The 16,339-nt window shown below is 32.8% G+C and overlaps 1 protein-coding gene across 1 annotated transcript; it reads left to right on the top strand.

The window, feature by feature from the left end:
- The first annotated feature begins 838 nt into the window (after positions 1-838).
- On the top strand, positions 839-15,195 carry LOC121367824 (vacuole membrane protein 1-like). The gene is made up of 11 exons (XM_041492212.1): positions 839-1,089; positions 2,931-3,021; positions 3,642-3,752; positions 4,427-4,506; positions 5,722-5,803; positions 6,877-7,017; positions 8,443-8,523; positions 9,318-9,434; positions 9,984-10,045; positions 10,276-10,378; positions 11,247-15,195. The coding sequence occupies exons 1-11, from the start codon at positions 863-865 to the stop codon at positions 11,403-11,405; spliced, it is 1,254 nt and encodes a 417-aa protein (XP_041348146.1). The 5' UTR covers positions 839-862; the 3' UTR covers positions 11,406-15,195.
- The last annotated feature ends 1,144 nt before the right edge of the window (positions 15,196-16,339 follow it).

Genomic DNA, 16,339 nt, shown 5'->3' with positions numbered 1-16,339 from the left:
AGTGTGTTGATAGTAAAATAAAATACAGAAAGTATTGCATGTTAATAACTCGGTTAGTCATATCCATATACATATATATATGTATGACCTGACCTATTTTTAAGTTTGTGAATGCTGGTAAGGCAAAGAAGTGTCTGTTTATTGACAGTGATTGTGGTGCACATTGTTTTAATCGTTATATCTCAGTTGTTCAGCATCAGTAGGAAATAGGATGAAACAAAATATAACCTGTAGCATACATAGTGGGATTGAACTAACATGTTATGTGTGTGGCTGATATCAGCTTTTGAAGTTAAAAGAGTGACCTTGAATGTATATCCCATTATTTTATTGTTTGCTCTACACATTTTCCTTTTTCTAAGAAATATGGAATGAACCTGTTTGCTTGTGTTTTAACAAACCTTTACTTACTTTGTTACAATTGAAGTAATGTTAAAAAAACTAATTAAGTTTTTAATTCAATATGCAAATGTTTTATAAAATTTTATTTTATTTTTTAATAAATTGTACATACGTATTCTTACAACAGAATGAATATGTTAACCACACTGGCTTTGTATAAATGGCTATTCTATAAATAACCACATACCATGGAAATAATTCTGATAGTCTTTAAATAGCTACAAACACTTAAGTTTTGGAGTCTTAATTTAACATTAATATAGCCTTGACTTTGTATTATATATTGTTTTGTACCATTAAGCAAATGCTTACGGTAATAAAGAATTCAATTGAAATGATTATTTTAAATGCTTTTTTATTTATCAGATTATCATGACATTGATTAATGACTAGTAATGTGGTTTCTTCTGGGTGTTTTTTTTTTTTTTAGATTGCTAGACTTCTTCATACAACCAGTGATATGGAAAACAATGAAACCACAAACGCACTTCGGCAAAGAAAACCAGAGACCATCAATGGCAGTGTATCTGATGTGACCAAAGTGTCTGAGTTTGAAAAAGATATGAAGCAGCTACGAGAGCAGGATCGCCAAGAGCGAACAGACCTAGTGTTGTGGCGTAGACCTATATGGACTCTCTTTTATTTCATGCTTGAAGCTGGGTGCCTCATTAATTTGCTTGGATTGAGGTAAACTCACGATGTAAACCTTATTCTGTTTGATTCATTTTTCTCCTCATTCCAGCCAGTGCACCACGACTGGTATATCAAAGGCTGTGGTATGTGCTGTCCTGTCTGTGGGATGGCACATGTAAGATACCTTGCTACTAATGGAAAAATGTATCAGGTTTCCTCTCTAAGACAATATGTAAAAATTACCAAATATTTTATATCCAATAGCCGATGATTAATAAATCAATATATTCTAGTGGTGTCATTAAACAAAACAAACAAAACAAACTTTGTTTCAGTTTTAGTAGTGGGGAGTAATCATTAAGTAAATAAAAAATAAAAAAATATACAGAACTTCACATACGTTGTTTATTTTGCGAAAGAACATACCACTCGACTGCTACGTGGTCTCGTGGTATGTATTCTTGCACAAAATAAACTCGTACAATAAATAGGAAGCGAAAAAAAACATGTGAAGTTCTGTATTTATTACATACCTTCTTTTATGTTTTATAAAAACGGTTTTTAATTTAACGTCATAACAACACTTTGTTAAATCTATGAACAATACTCCTTTCATGGATTTGCTTAACGTTAAGATTCATAATCTGCGACAGGCTTGTGTAATGTTTCAAATGCGATTTGACGTGATTTGTAAATCATATATGACGTCAGTAAATAAAAGGCGCTAACTGAAGTAAAAATAAAAAGGCAGTTCCCCATTTAAAAGGTCCAGTCCAGATTGCACATATGTGTAATACAAAATAAATTTATTACACGGTTTGAAAATGTCTTTATCACTATAGTAAGATTGAATAGGTATGTAATAAAGTCCATTATATTCAGACAGTTTTATATTTCCAGTAATAAATAATCAAAATCGTTGTTTTTTTTGTAACACCACCACTAGAGATCATTGATTTATTAATTGTCATCAAACATTTGATAATTCTGACATCGGACAGAGCAAGAGAGAGAAAAGGTGTGGGCAGGAGCAAAGACAAAGTTCTGTAGAAGGAATGGCTAATTAGTCTTAAAAGATTTGCTTTCCTGTGGAATTTTGTCCACTCCGTGATTTTAGCTCTAGATACATGAAAACTACCTGTTCTTGTTTGATGAAGCTCATGATAACCCAATACTTTTCAGTACCCTCTAAAGTTAAAAGTTAACGTTTGTCTTGTTCAACAACACCACTAGAGGACATTGATTTATTAATCATTTGTTAATTTTGACATAAAATCTTATAGACAAAATCTGCTACATTTTTCCATTAGTAGCAAGGGATCATTTATATTCACTATTTCACAGCATCAGTGGATCCATTCAGCTGATTGGATTTTTTCTCGTTCCAACAAGTGCACCACAACTGGTCAAAGGCCGTGGTATGTGCTTTCCTGTCTGTGGGAATGTGCATATAAAAGATCCCTTGCTATATTAAGAAAAATGTAGCGGGTTTTCTCCGATGACTATCAGTCAGAATTACCAAATGTTGACATCCAATAGCCAATGATTAATTAATCAATGTGCTCCAGTGGTGTTAAACAGACACTGGCTGAAGTTTAAACAGATCAGGCATACACAATGTATACCTAGATACAAGTGTGCACTGGAACTGGCATGATGTTTTTATTGAGTGCAAGTTACTAGTTGTTCTGATTACATGAGGTAGTTATGTTACACTGTATGTACATGTATGGAATTGTGGGTGTAGTTGTGATTACATGAGGTAGTTATGTTACACTGTATGTACATGTATGGAATTGTGGGTGTAGTTGTGATTACATGAGGTAGTTATGTATGTAATTGGATTGTGTGTTATATAAAAAAACAATTAACCTTTAAACATTTTTGTTTTTTAGACTATGGAGGAGAAAGAAAATTGTTTTCCTTGTGTTAGTGATAACTGGTATTCTGTCTGCTCTCTATTTAACAGATGGGCCACACCAAACAGTAAGTGGTTGAAATTATGTCCTTGTCAGCATCCATCTAAAGTTAAAAAAAAAAATCAATGTGATATAAGCAGAAAATAAAAATGATTTGGAAATAACAAAAATTAGCCATTTTTGTGTGTAATAATAATTTTAAAAATTTGGGCAAAAATCACACCACTGTGAATGTTTTTCTATTTTTTATTATTTTTACTTGTCACAAACAAAACCTAAATAACAGCTTTTGTTTTCATGCAGTGCTGCTGGTGACCTGTTTAGATATTGGTTGTCCAGGTACCCGTCATAAATAACTAGTATATAGAAGTACTTTACCCTTATCTTAAGTTGCAGAAAGGACAAAAACTACATTTCAGTTTTGAATGTTAGCTTCTGTATTGAATTATACTCAGTTAAAGGCAGTAAGCATAGTTATTAGATATTGTAATATACTATTGATGATCAGTGTTTTTGTGCTTAAATTATCAACATTGACAAATAGAATGTGTTTTCTGGTCATCACAATATTCATAGAACTCAGATTGTATTTTACTTGAAACATAAAAGGTAAATCTCTTGGGAACTTGGGTCAGTAACTTTAAATAAATTGACCATCATTGTATTTTATATTTTATTTTATTACAGACAGTAACTCTCATAAGGAAGAATCTGCTGTGGTGTGCGTATTGGGTTGGTCTTGGTATTTTGTCATCAGTCGGTCTGGGCACCGGACTCCACACTTTTCTTCTTTACCTGGTGAGTTCTCACAGATACATTTTATCCTGCATGAAATACGGTAGATCCTGACCTGAGGCCTAATTCACTAAACTCTCGTAACTTTGTGATATCTCAGTGCAGTGCAAAAAGACTTGCAAAGAGGATGCTTTGTTATCTAGCAGAGCCTAAGAAACCTTTGCTATAAACTGGAGTAATATTGCAACGTATTTTTCTCATTAATTAGCATCTTATAATAGGCATATGGGCTCCCATTTTTATATGGGGGGGGGGGGGGGGAGGGTAGTTTGCTGATTTCCCCCAAATTAAATGAAAAAGCCAGAATTTGGATAATATTTATTTATATTTGCTTTAGGCCTACTACCAAACAGCTACATAGAAGAGAATAACTAGTTATTAGGATATTGACTTTATTCTGTGACGGTAAGAATGGGAAATTCTGCGAGACATGCAGAGTGGAAGTTCCCATTAGCCCTGAACAGATATAGTTTGTGTAACCCATTTTTCGTTTGTGCATTGAATTTATGACATCATTTACATGTTCATGATGGGTTACTTTAAAACGAAATGGGTTTCCTGAATTTGTTTTTGCAGAACCTATAAATGGTTTATGCAAATTGTCAGAGTCCTGCTATTACTCAGGTACTGACATTTATTGAAAGAAGACATTTATGGTAAAATGTCTGATTTTTCAGGGTCCTCATATAGCATCAGTGACCCTCGCTGCATATGAGTGTATGTCTGTGGACTTCCCAGAACCACCGTATCCCAATGAGTGAGTATTGTCTGTGAAGTGACATTTTTAAAAATTGCTTAATCAGAGTTTCCATTTCAGAAAATAATGGCACAAGCAAAATATATCAAACAATTGACACTGCACTGTATATTAACCTGAAACTGATTACTGTAGTACACCTAAGTCATGTTTGTTCATGTATATATAAATTGGATGTCGCTCAGTCAAAGAACATTATTATTACTGGACTAGAATCAATTTCTAATACATGGGTTTTTTGGGGGGTTTGTAAACATATTTTTAGTATTATTTCAATTCTTATCAAACGACAGTTTATGCAGTGCCATTATAAAATATACATCACTACATCACCACTGCGGGGCTTAGAAGAATTTGTACAAAATCCACTAGCCATGGGATCAGTGATTAAAACTATTAATTAGCCATGAGTAAAAATTCACTAGCCCTACTTTACTTTAAGTTAATATAATTTTACTAATACAGTGAAACTCCTCTAAACTGGACACCCTCGGTGCCAAATAAAAAGTCCGGTTTTAAAAGGTATCCGGTTTAGAGAGGTTTTCTTATGTACAGATATTTAAAAAGGGATCATAAAAAATGTCCTGTTTTGAGGGAATTCCGGTTTACAGAGGGTCCGGTTTTGAGTGGTTTCACAGTAGTAATAATCAGATATGTCACCGAAACAGAGAGATAGAGCTTTAAAACACTAAGATGAGGGTGGGGACAGGTTATTCATATGTAAATAAAATAGACTTCATTGCAGCATTTGACAAAAAAAAATTCACTAGCTGTTGGGCATAGCAATAATAGTTATTTACTGGCACAACATTGATTATCACTAGCCATGGGAGTGGGGCTACCATAATCTAGAAGCCCTGCCACTGTTTCTACTATGACAATCACAGTTTCCCCAATTACCTAGTAGTACCTATTGTCATTATAATTTCTTTTCAATATTACCTGTCCTCAAAACAAGTGCATTTCCCCCCCACGCAAGTGGACTGGTCCGAGCATCCCAACAGATAATGGGATGGCCTAAATCTTCTACAGTATGCTCCCTTGTAGTTCCGGTCATGTGACTATAGCTTCCTTCTTTTTCTCTTCACTATACTTTTCGTTATTGTTTATTCTACATTAATAAGTAAAGTAATTATTGTAAGTCATTTTTGTTTACTGTTGTTACTGTTTGAATGTTTGGGTTTGAGAATGCATGTATTCTGTTTGGACTTGTAGGATTGTGTGCCCTGACAAAGAGGATAAAAGTATGACTCTGTGGATCATTATGAGTAAAGTCAGACTCGAGGCCATCATGTGGGTATGTCACTCGCTTTATCATATATAAGAATTGTTTGTAGTTTTTTGTGAATTTATCAATGTATAGCAGTCAAAAGTTGTATAAAACCACATAGCATATCGAAGCGAGTTTATACTAAACGTGCCTGAACCTCTTTTGGATATAGAATAGAATAGAATAGATGTTTAACGACACTCCATCACAAAAAATACATCGGCTATTGGGTGTCAAATTATGGTCAATGCAAAAATAATGTGACTTTTGAATATAGGCACGTTAACAGTAACAGTATACTAAATTTGTGACAAACAATTTTTATTATTACAAACAACACTTCTTTTGAGTTAAAAATACACAAAAGATCAGTTTCTAATGTCCTTTACATTACAAGTTTTACATAATGATATCCCATTTGATGTTATTAAGATTTTAAGTGACGTGGTCCAATCAGAATATAATAATGTTTGGAAGTTTATAATTATGCTGTTATAAGTTGTTCTGGCTGGGTAAGTGAATGTTACGTATTTGTTAATATTGGATCCATGGAGTAGATGAAATAGTGGTGGTTGGTTTCTTTTCTCATTATCTGTGCAGACTTTGCCATGAACAAAATTGAGTTCCGTGATTTATTGCTTAACTTAGATTAAAATTTAGATTTAAGATATTACCATATTTAGCAATGATATTGAATCCTTTTATAGTACTATTTTTATAATAATCACATACAATGGTAGGGAACATTTTATTCAGTATCGCATCGCGATTTGCAATGCAAGTTTCAGAGATTGCTACACAATTTTATAATGTTAAACAGTAATTGTTAATCAATTTTCATTTCACTAGAAATATTGCTAATCAAGATTTTGAAAGCAAAATGTTCTCTGTAAGGGGAGCTAAAATGACTCGTTGAACTAGTATCAAGGGAGTGATATGGAGCCAGTGATAGCTTCCTTTAAACTGTATATGAGATGCCTCATAGCCATTAATGGATGGAAAGAATGAAGGGATCAGACAAGAATGAGTTCATCGACAGTGCCGTATTTCCTGTGATTATATAATGAAGTTGTTTAACTAGTATTGTTTATTGTATTCAGGGAGCTGGTACAGCCATCGGGGAGTTACCACCATACTTCATGGCTCGAGCAGCCAGGGTTTCAGGAGCTGACCTAGATGATGACGAGTTTGAAGAGATTGAAGAACTCATTCATGAGAAGGCCATCCATCCTGATGACATGGTCTGTGTAGTTTATGTGATCTTGTTGACTCAGTCTCTGTGGGTTATGTGTGCTTGATGACATGGTCTGTGTAGTTAAATGTGATCCTGGTGACATAGTTTATGTAGTTAATATTGTCTTATTAGTCTCTCAACCTGCCTCAGTGGTGTCGTAGTTAAGCCAATGGACATAAGGCTGGTAGGTACAGGGTGTACAGCCTGGTACCAGCTGCCTCCCAGAGTGAGTTTTAATGACTCAGTGGGTAGGTGTAAGACCACTACACCCTCTTTTCTCTCACTAACCATTAACAATTAACAACTAGCCCACTGTCTTGGACAGACAGCCCAGATAGCTGAGATGTGTGCCCAGGACAGCGTGCTTGAATGTTAATGGGATATAAGCACAAAAATAAGTTGAAATGAATGAAAATTAGTCTCTTATCTATACAACCGGGAGAGTACTGTAGGTTTTGTCTCCAACGTTTTGTCTATCAGTCTCTCTGCCTGTCCCACATATAGTTTTCCAGACTTGTTTACTCAATGCTTCAAGATGTTGAGCTAAAGTTTTGTTTATAGTCTTATCATGTACAGGTACAGGTCAAGTTTGTATTTCATGGAAATTTGTCTATTTTTGACAAAATTATGACTTTTGAACTTAGGAGATACAAAATTGTGTTGTGCTTTGTAGAGGACATGTGCTGCTTTAGCAGTACTATCAGAATGCTGGTTGACATGGGGTCATATTCACAAAAATGCTTGCAACTTTGCCATCTTGCAGTGCAAAACAGACAGACTTGCAAGGGAAATACATTTTTGCTTAGAAAGCTTTGTGAATTAGGCCCATAGTTAACATGGTCCATCATTATGACACAGCCTAATAGTATGTAGTAGATTTTGTCTTGATCAGAGTCAGTTTCAGTGACTCAGTTATTCATAACAACTGAAGTTTTCATTGGGCATACAGATTTTATGTGTGATTTTATGCAATAACACCTGATATCATCTCCGTTTTGACTGTGCATGTCAGCACATCTGCATTTATTGCAATGAGCTCTATCCTGTGCTAGTTTTGATTTCGTAAACTAGTCTGGAAACAGCAGTCCTCTTTTTGGCAGTGCAAGAAGGATGAAATCCAGTAAAGGATCTCTTCGGGAGTGGCTGTCCTTCTACAGACGAGGCACTAGATAGACATTCATGGAATCAACCACTATATTGCCAAATACCCATTCGACTCTGCATTGTGCAGAGATACGATCTTGATCACGGATAACGGTTTTGTCATTCAGATTGTCTCTAAAAAATTGATGTCAGGAATGTTAAATTTGGTGTCTTGTATCTACAATTGTTAAATGCAATTCAACCAGTCCTGCTGCAGTGTAGTTTGTATCTCTTGTGTTTCTTGGTACATATTGAAGCCCAGTTTGACTGACAATTCTTACTTTTGCAGAACTTCATGGAAAAAGCAAAGCTGTCGGTTCATAATCTTGTTCAGAGAGTTGGATTCTTTGGTATACTAGCTTGTGCATCAGTAAGCGTTTTGTAGTATTTTGTACCCTCATTCTAGAATATCCATCTTAATTGTAAAAGGTAATGAAATCCAACATGGTAGAGTAAATTTAGTGGTTTCTGTTTCTGTGGTTGCAACATATATCTAGTTAGATGTTAATTTTTGAAACATCCTGAAACACTAGTAGCATGTGTTGCCCACCAAACAGTGAAACAATATATTAGATTATTGTATAATATCCGAGTCTGTACATATTGTGTCATGACTTCTAGATTTGTTATAAAAATCCACTAGCCATGGGATCAGTGATTTAAAAAAATTACCAGCCATTAAAATTTCACTAGCCATACTTTAAGTAAATACAATTTTACAAATAGGTATAATTATGTATGTCACCTCAAGAAGTAGATAGAGCTTAAAAACTGTTAGATTTGAGTGGAGGAAAGGGCAGGATATTCACATTTACAAAATAGACTTAAATGCAGCAGTTTACTAGAAAACATTCACTAGCCGTCGGGCATGGTGATAGTAGTTATTTACAAAACCAACATTGAATATCACTAGCCATGCGAGTGGGGCTACCATAAACTGTAAGCCCTGTGTGTTTATCTGTATTATTACTCGAATACTTTTAAATTTTTAATTTTTTTGCACAAAGTGATTGTCTAAGAAATATAAAAAAAAATTATGTTGACTTTCATTATCTTTACAGGATTTTTTTGTCATTCTTTAAACAAAACTATATTCTGTGTTTTTGTGAAGAATGAATGCATATTCTGTAACAATGATACATTATTATTGCTGTTTATTTTTAGATTCCTAACCCATTGTTTGATCTAGCTGGCATCACTTGCGGACATTTCCTTATTCCTTTCTGGACCTTCTTTGGTGCAACTCTTATAGGAAAAGCTGTTATTAAAATGCATATACAAGTAAGTGTGATCTCGGTCGAATTTACAGTGTTTTTGTTTTCTTTTTCTGAATATTACAAATTAAGCTTTGTTGGTAAATATATTTGTTTAATTTCATCAGTTCTGAATGATTGCACAACACAGTAAATAATTGTTTGTAGATATGTTATTTTATGAAACTGGAGTTAAATGGAGAGGACTACAGGCTTTGTTTCTTGTCTGACTGTCTGTCCATCCATCTATCTATCCATCTGTCTGTCCCACATATATTTTTCCTGACTTTATTGTCATAATGCTTCAAGATCATGAGCTAAACTTTTATATACAGCTTTATAATACAGTTACATATCCGTTTTGACTTTCATGGTGATTGGCCTATTTGTCTCAGAGTTATGGCCCTTGCACTTAGAAGACATGTTAGGGGACATGTATAGTTTTATCAGTACTCCAAGAATGCTTGTTATCCAAGAAATGGGATTTAGCTCTGTGATGGTGTCTCAGATGTTTTTGCATTTTTCTTCCGGGTACTATTGTATAATTATAACTGATCTAAATTGCTTTATTTTTCAGAAACTATTTGTTATATTTCTATTTAGCAAAGAACATGTAGAATTGCTGGTGTCTTTGTTAGGGTAAGTAACAGATTTTAATTTTCTAATTTTACATAAACTTTTTTTATATAAGTTTTTCTACTTAAAAATTAGATTAGATTAATTCAGAATAGTGACAAGTTTAAGAAATTTCATGCAAAACATTTATGATCTTACATAAAATATATGCATTTGTTATAGGGCTTTTGTGAAATTGTCTACTCTGTTAATTTTTTTATATGATTAACTTTTTATCTTTGTTATTGTTTCAGAAAAGTTCCATACTTAGGTTTGTCTGCACAAACACCATTTAGCAACTGGCTAGAAGCCCAGAAGAAGAAATTGCATCACAGTACTGGGGCGAAAGTGGTTTCTGTAAGTATGCTTCTCAATGAAACTGTCACTACTCATTACTTAATGGGTCTGACATAAGCCAGTGGTGTTTAAAATGCAGGTGATCTTCTGTCATGAACAGTGTTTACAATGTCAGGACTTGCCAGTAAGATCTGAAATGAGATAAATTGATACAGTACGAACATACAACACAGCAAAGGAAAGGTTAACATTTATTTATTAGATGTCATATCAAACAATTACCATGATACTTCAAACTGAACAGCCACTATGTACTTGGATATCATAAGCAAACCTATGTTTATTTTTGTTGTCAGTTTGCTGTATGTGTGTAAAAATATTTGTAAAATGTTTTGCAATCAACACAAAACTATAGTGAGCAACATAAGATTTGCAAATGGTTTGATTGGTTTCCACTGTGGTAGTATGGTGTGTCATGAAGTACATACCAATGTATTGAGCATTTTTTCTGCTCTGTCTACTGACTGTTACTTTACTCTGAAGTGATTAATTTCACCAAACTATAAGTGCTCCTATGGAGTCATGGGGTGGCAGCTGCATATAAAGTCATTGTGGCACATGTGATGTATATTTTAAACCTTATATATATATATATATCGTCCAAAAGAATCTTTACAACCATAAAATTTTAATAATTTGATAAATATTGTTGCAAATGGAAAACAACCAATTTCGAAACTACCTTATAAACACTTTGCATGTATCATGAAATGCATTGTGACATTTAGAATGTTGAACTTCGTGAGACTTTTGTTTTTTATCCCATTATACCATTTATTGGTTTTCTATAATACTATTTTAAACTTTGTAAAGTTTCTTTGGGACATCAATATATATATATTAAAAAACCCTTCCTTGTGTATTTCAGGAATCCAATCTGTTGTCATGGATATTTGAGAAAGTCATCATTGTGATGGTTGTCTATTTTGTCCTGTCCATTGTGAATTCGATGGCTCAGAACTACCACAAGAGACTGAGCAAGGCACGACGCATGGTAATGAGTATGGATAAACGCTGTCAGGAATAGCTCGCTGGCATTAGTTTCACACAATTTATATTTTATGTATAGCCGTTGTATGCATGAAGATAAATATTTATGGATGTGTAAGTTAATGGATGTGCCTTTGATAGAAAGCAAAAACATGATATTTGTTAAATGTATAGCACAGAATTTAAGAATGATGACCGTTGCACATTTATTTTAATTGTGTTTAATTCTTAAATGTGAATGCAGTATGATGTGCATGTGGCTAACACCTATATTTATCATAACTGATTAAATATACATAGCTGTTTAGGAAAGTCATACTAGATTAAGAGAGAAATACATTTTGTAAATTTGGCCCATAGTTTATTTAGTTGATTGTTTTTGACAGTGATAAAAATTTAGGAGAATTAGTACCACATAAATTACAGATGAGTCTATTATAGCTGTTAATAATCAAAGCTTTATTGATTCATGTGGAACCAGTTTGAGAATATCTTTTTATTCTTTGCTTATTAGCAAATTAAGTTGTGTTGAGTTTTAAGTGAATTATAAAAGTCATGTTACTGGTGATCAAGAACAGATCCAGGATTTCTGAAGGAGATAGATAAGAATAATAAAAAAAAAATTTAACAGCTGAGATCGGCCGGATTTGTGGCAAATAAATTTCATTCTGATAATTTAAAGCATTGGGGTGTGTTGACATAAGATAAGAAACCTTTACATCTAGCTGAAATAAAATGAAATGAAATGAAATTTAATTTAATTTCAAAATGTGTGATTGAAAAAAAAACCCCAATAGATACAGGCACTTGAGTTCAGATTGTTGGGGTTGTACCAGTATTTATCTGGTCAGTTATGGTGTTGGATAAAATATGTGTCAACACTTATTGTTTCTTTTGATGAATATCCATGATTTTTGAGTATGCACAAAAATGTTAATTCATAATGTGTAGCATGTAAATATGACATAATGCTGTATGCTAATTATATTAATTATTTTACAGATGGTAAACCATATATAAATACTGTGAAATGAGTTCTAAACATTCTGTATGATATAAATTTTATTTTACAGATGGTAAACAATATATATAAATACTGTGAAATGAGCTATAAACATCCTGTACAATACAGGTATTATTTCACAGATGATAAACAGTATTTGAGTGCTGTGAAAGAAGCTAAGTATTCGGCTTAATATTAATATTATTATTTCTCAAACAACAAACTGTAAATTGAAACACTGCAAAGTGAGATTATTATATAATATAAATAATAATGCACTCGGTTTATTAATGTATTGTGAAATAAATGTACTGTTCTGTGTAATATATGTTTTACTACAGTAACTATATAAAAATGTGATGCATTTTGTTATTGTACCCAAAAAAATTATCTTGTAGTGTAGTAACATCAACAAGCAAATTTGAAAACAAGACAGATATTGTAGTTATTTTTTTCCCTATTTTAAATTGTTAAACATTTTTATTTTTTTATTTTTATTATTATACATATAATGGTTAAAAAAAAAAAAAAACCTGTAGGCCCTTTTAATTTACTTTTCATAGCAATCATGTAAAATAAATGTGTATAACTAAAATTGCATATAGTTGGTGTGTTATTGTGCTGTTACATTCAAATTTGATATAAACTTGAAAGAACATTTCAAATTAGTGATCTAAAGAGAATTTCGAGATTAGTTTAAACTTGAAAGTTTGGACAAGCAAAAGCAACTAATTCTCTTCTGAAACATGTCTCTTTAAAGAGTTACATTAAAAAAAACAATGTTTTACCATCTGCCTGACACATTTAAACATTCTGTTGTGTTAACTGATTTACTATCTATAACAAATTTTTATCTTACCGTATATTGCCGTGTATTAGCCGACTCCTTGTATAAGCCGACCTCTTAGTTTGACCCTAAATATCAAGTACAAAATCATCGGCCTCGTGTATAAGCCGAAGTCATCTTTTGACCAGTTGTACATTGTATTAGTTTCAATAATACTGTCAACAGGTAGACTTGTGCTTTTCTTTTTCATTGTATTTTTTCCCCTTTAATTATTACAGACACAGTAATCGTCATCTCAATGCTAACGTCTTCCATGCTGTGCAAAAATAATTTAGCACCGATAAATCATAACAGGAAAATAAACAATTCAAGCTGTAACAACATATCATTGCACATAAGTAATTAAATTATTCACTGGACAGCAAATAATAAACTCATTACGGCATGTTTAATCCCTGTTTTCCCCTCCACACAAAAAAACTATTCTGTGGTCCATGGCTGTTGTTTACACAAAATTGTGTAATCCAATCAAATAAGAGCTTACAAAATGATATAAACAGAGGTATCAAACAAAGATGGCGGAACACGTTTTTACCATTGAAATGACAATAAAACAAGTAATTATTATTATTATTCATCAAATATTAATGCATTCAAGAACAAAAAACTACATAATATTGCATGACGGGGTGTATTATTTATATTGTGCACAAATTATTGTTACATAAGCTGTGAAAGGCTCTAAGGGTCTAATCAAAATTTGTTAGTTGGGGTCGGGAGTGTTTTCGATCGGAATTTTATAAACCAATTTGTTGCCTCCGTGTATAAGCCGACTCTCTTCTTTTGGAAAGTATTTCTACACTTCAAAAGTCGGCTAATACACAGCAATATACGGTATATAATACACTTAACTTAAAAAATTGTGGATTTTTCTGTTAAAATATTCTTGAAATTAAAATATAATAATGTTTTTGGAAGACATAATTTAATGGTACCCATTTTTGTTGTTATTAAGGCATGTTGGCTAATTTATAACAGAAAAAACATTACACATCTCTGATTGTTCATGAATATGTCTTTTACTTTAATTAGCACTGTTTCGATTGTTTTGAATTCCAATGGATGTGTCTTGTATTTAGCTGTAACTGATTAAGACTTTAGAATACATCTCCGACATATTTTGTTCTTTCTTTTTGCATGCTGCATAGTTTCCTCAACAATGACAGGTAGAGTTCAATGTCATATTAGTGTAATATTGCTTTTTGTACACATATCATGTTTCATACAGAGTTTAGTCCCCTACCGGTCCAATGGAGTGAACTGTAGCTTTCATCTCCGTCCTTCTGTCTGTCTGTCTGTCTGTCTTTATCATATACTGTAACAGATCAAATTTAACATTCATGGTGATTTAACCATTTTCGACAGAGTTATGGCCCTTGAAATTAGAAGACGCTAAAGTTTGTTTTATGGGCTTTTATTTTGCAGTGCCTCAAGATATTGAGCTGAAATTTTGTATATAGCTTTATCATTTACTGGTACCCATTTTTTTTTTTACAGAGTTATGGCCCTTGAACTTAGGAGATAGGAAAATGCGTTTGGCTTGGTAGGGGACATGTATTGCTTTAGCAGTACTCTCAGAATGCTTATTTTTCTGTCCAGTTTTTAATAACAATGAAAGGGTAGAATTATTGTTTAAAGTGTCTTATTTTTTTTGTTTTTTCTATTGTCCTGCTTTGTGTTGATGAGTCCCATTTATATATCCACCTGTTTGGTCCTATGCAGACTTTTAGTTTATTCAGTTTCACATAACAGATTTTTAATTACAATTTCTTAAAGTCTTAGGTCCATATTTTAATAGAGAAATTTGTGTCACAAGCTTTACTGTTATATCCTCAATCATTCAATTCAGGGACGAGATTCAGGGTTTCTGCCAGAGGGTAAAACGGGTATGGCGCCATTCCCAAATATTTTGCAGATTTTTTCCTTTTTAAATTAACCTTTTGACATAATTAATGACTTTATCTTTTATCATTACTGTATAATTTTTTTAACCCTAACCCAAAACCTAACCCATTTTCTTTCAGGGGGAGCCCCCCCCCCCCCCCCCCCCATCTCCTGTCGACTGCGGTTGCATTCATCACATACATTGTAAATATTCAATTCCATAGAGCCATACCCAAAAATGTATTTCTGGCAGAAACACTGAGATTTTACTGTCAGTAGAGTGCTCACCTACGGTGTTTGGGTCATAAGATCATTGCTTTTGGGCAGACCAGTTGGTGTTTTCTCCCATTCCAACCAGTGCCTCATAGCTGGTTTATCAAATGCTGTAGTATGTGCTGTCCACAGGTGGAAAAATACATATAAAAGATCCCTTGCTGCTACTAGAAAAAATGAAGTGGATTTCCTTTGAGAAATACCAAATGTCTGACATCCAGCAGCCGATGATTAATTAATCAATGTGCTCTGATGATGTTGTAAAGCAAAATAAACTTTAATATCTGATTCATGATATTAGCATATTAATTTTTTTTTCTCTTTCCTTCACCGTTAGTTTGTTGGAAAGAAAATCACTTAAACCAATAGCTTGATCATATTATAATGCTAATATTATGTAAATACATTATTCAGTAATATCAGGTTAAGATAGTTTAGAAGTAAATATTAAAATTATTTGTTATTGAAGTAGCTGTGCTAAATGCAGTTCATATAATATGTTAGAAATGTGGTCATAATTTTGACTTCTGACCTTTTGTTAAAAGATAGTCATGTGAATGTAAAGATTTATTTCAAAATATATAAATTTATTATTGTAGGAAAACCCTATTAGATTTTAATTTTGTTTATTCAAAATTAGTTACTGCATGTTTTATTTGTGTGAATACAAAGTTGCCACTAGTTATTGAAATGAACACAAATTATTTATTAGTACCATGCTATTTCTGTATATATTAGTCAGGATTTTAGTTTTAGTACCAATGATTTTATAATTATTACAATGTTAATGTGATTTAATAAATAATTCTTTATTTATTGTTTCAAGGACTGCACCTAATATATTCTTTAAAGAATGATATTCTTTGATCCATCATTTGAAATTCTATTCTCAGTTATGCAAGTTGACATTTTTTCATTACCATCAATTTCATACAGTGCCCACCATTCTTATTTGTCAGTATTA

The sequence above is a fragment of the Gigantopelta aegis genome, chromosome 3 (assembly GCF_016097555.1).
Source record: "Gigantopelta aegis isolate Gae_Host chromosome 3, Gae_host_genome, whole genome shotgun sequence".
Taxonomy (NCBI): domain Eukaryota; kingdom Metazoa; phylum Mollusca; class Gastropoda; order Neomphalida; family Peltospiridae; genus Gigantopelta; species Gigantopelta aegis.
This window is presented reverse-complemented; position numbering and strand designations above follow the sequence as displayed.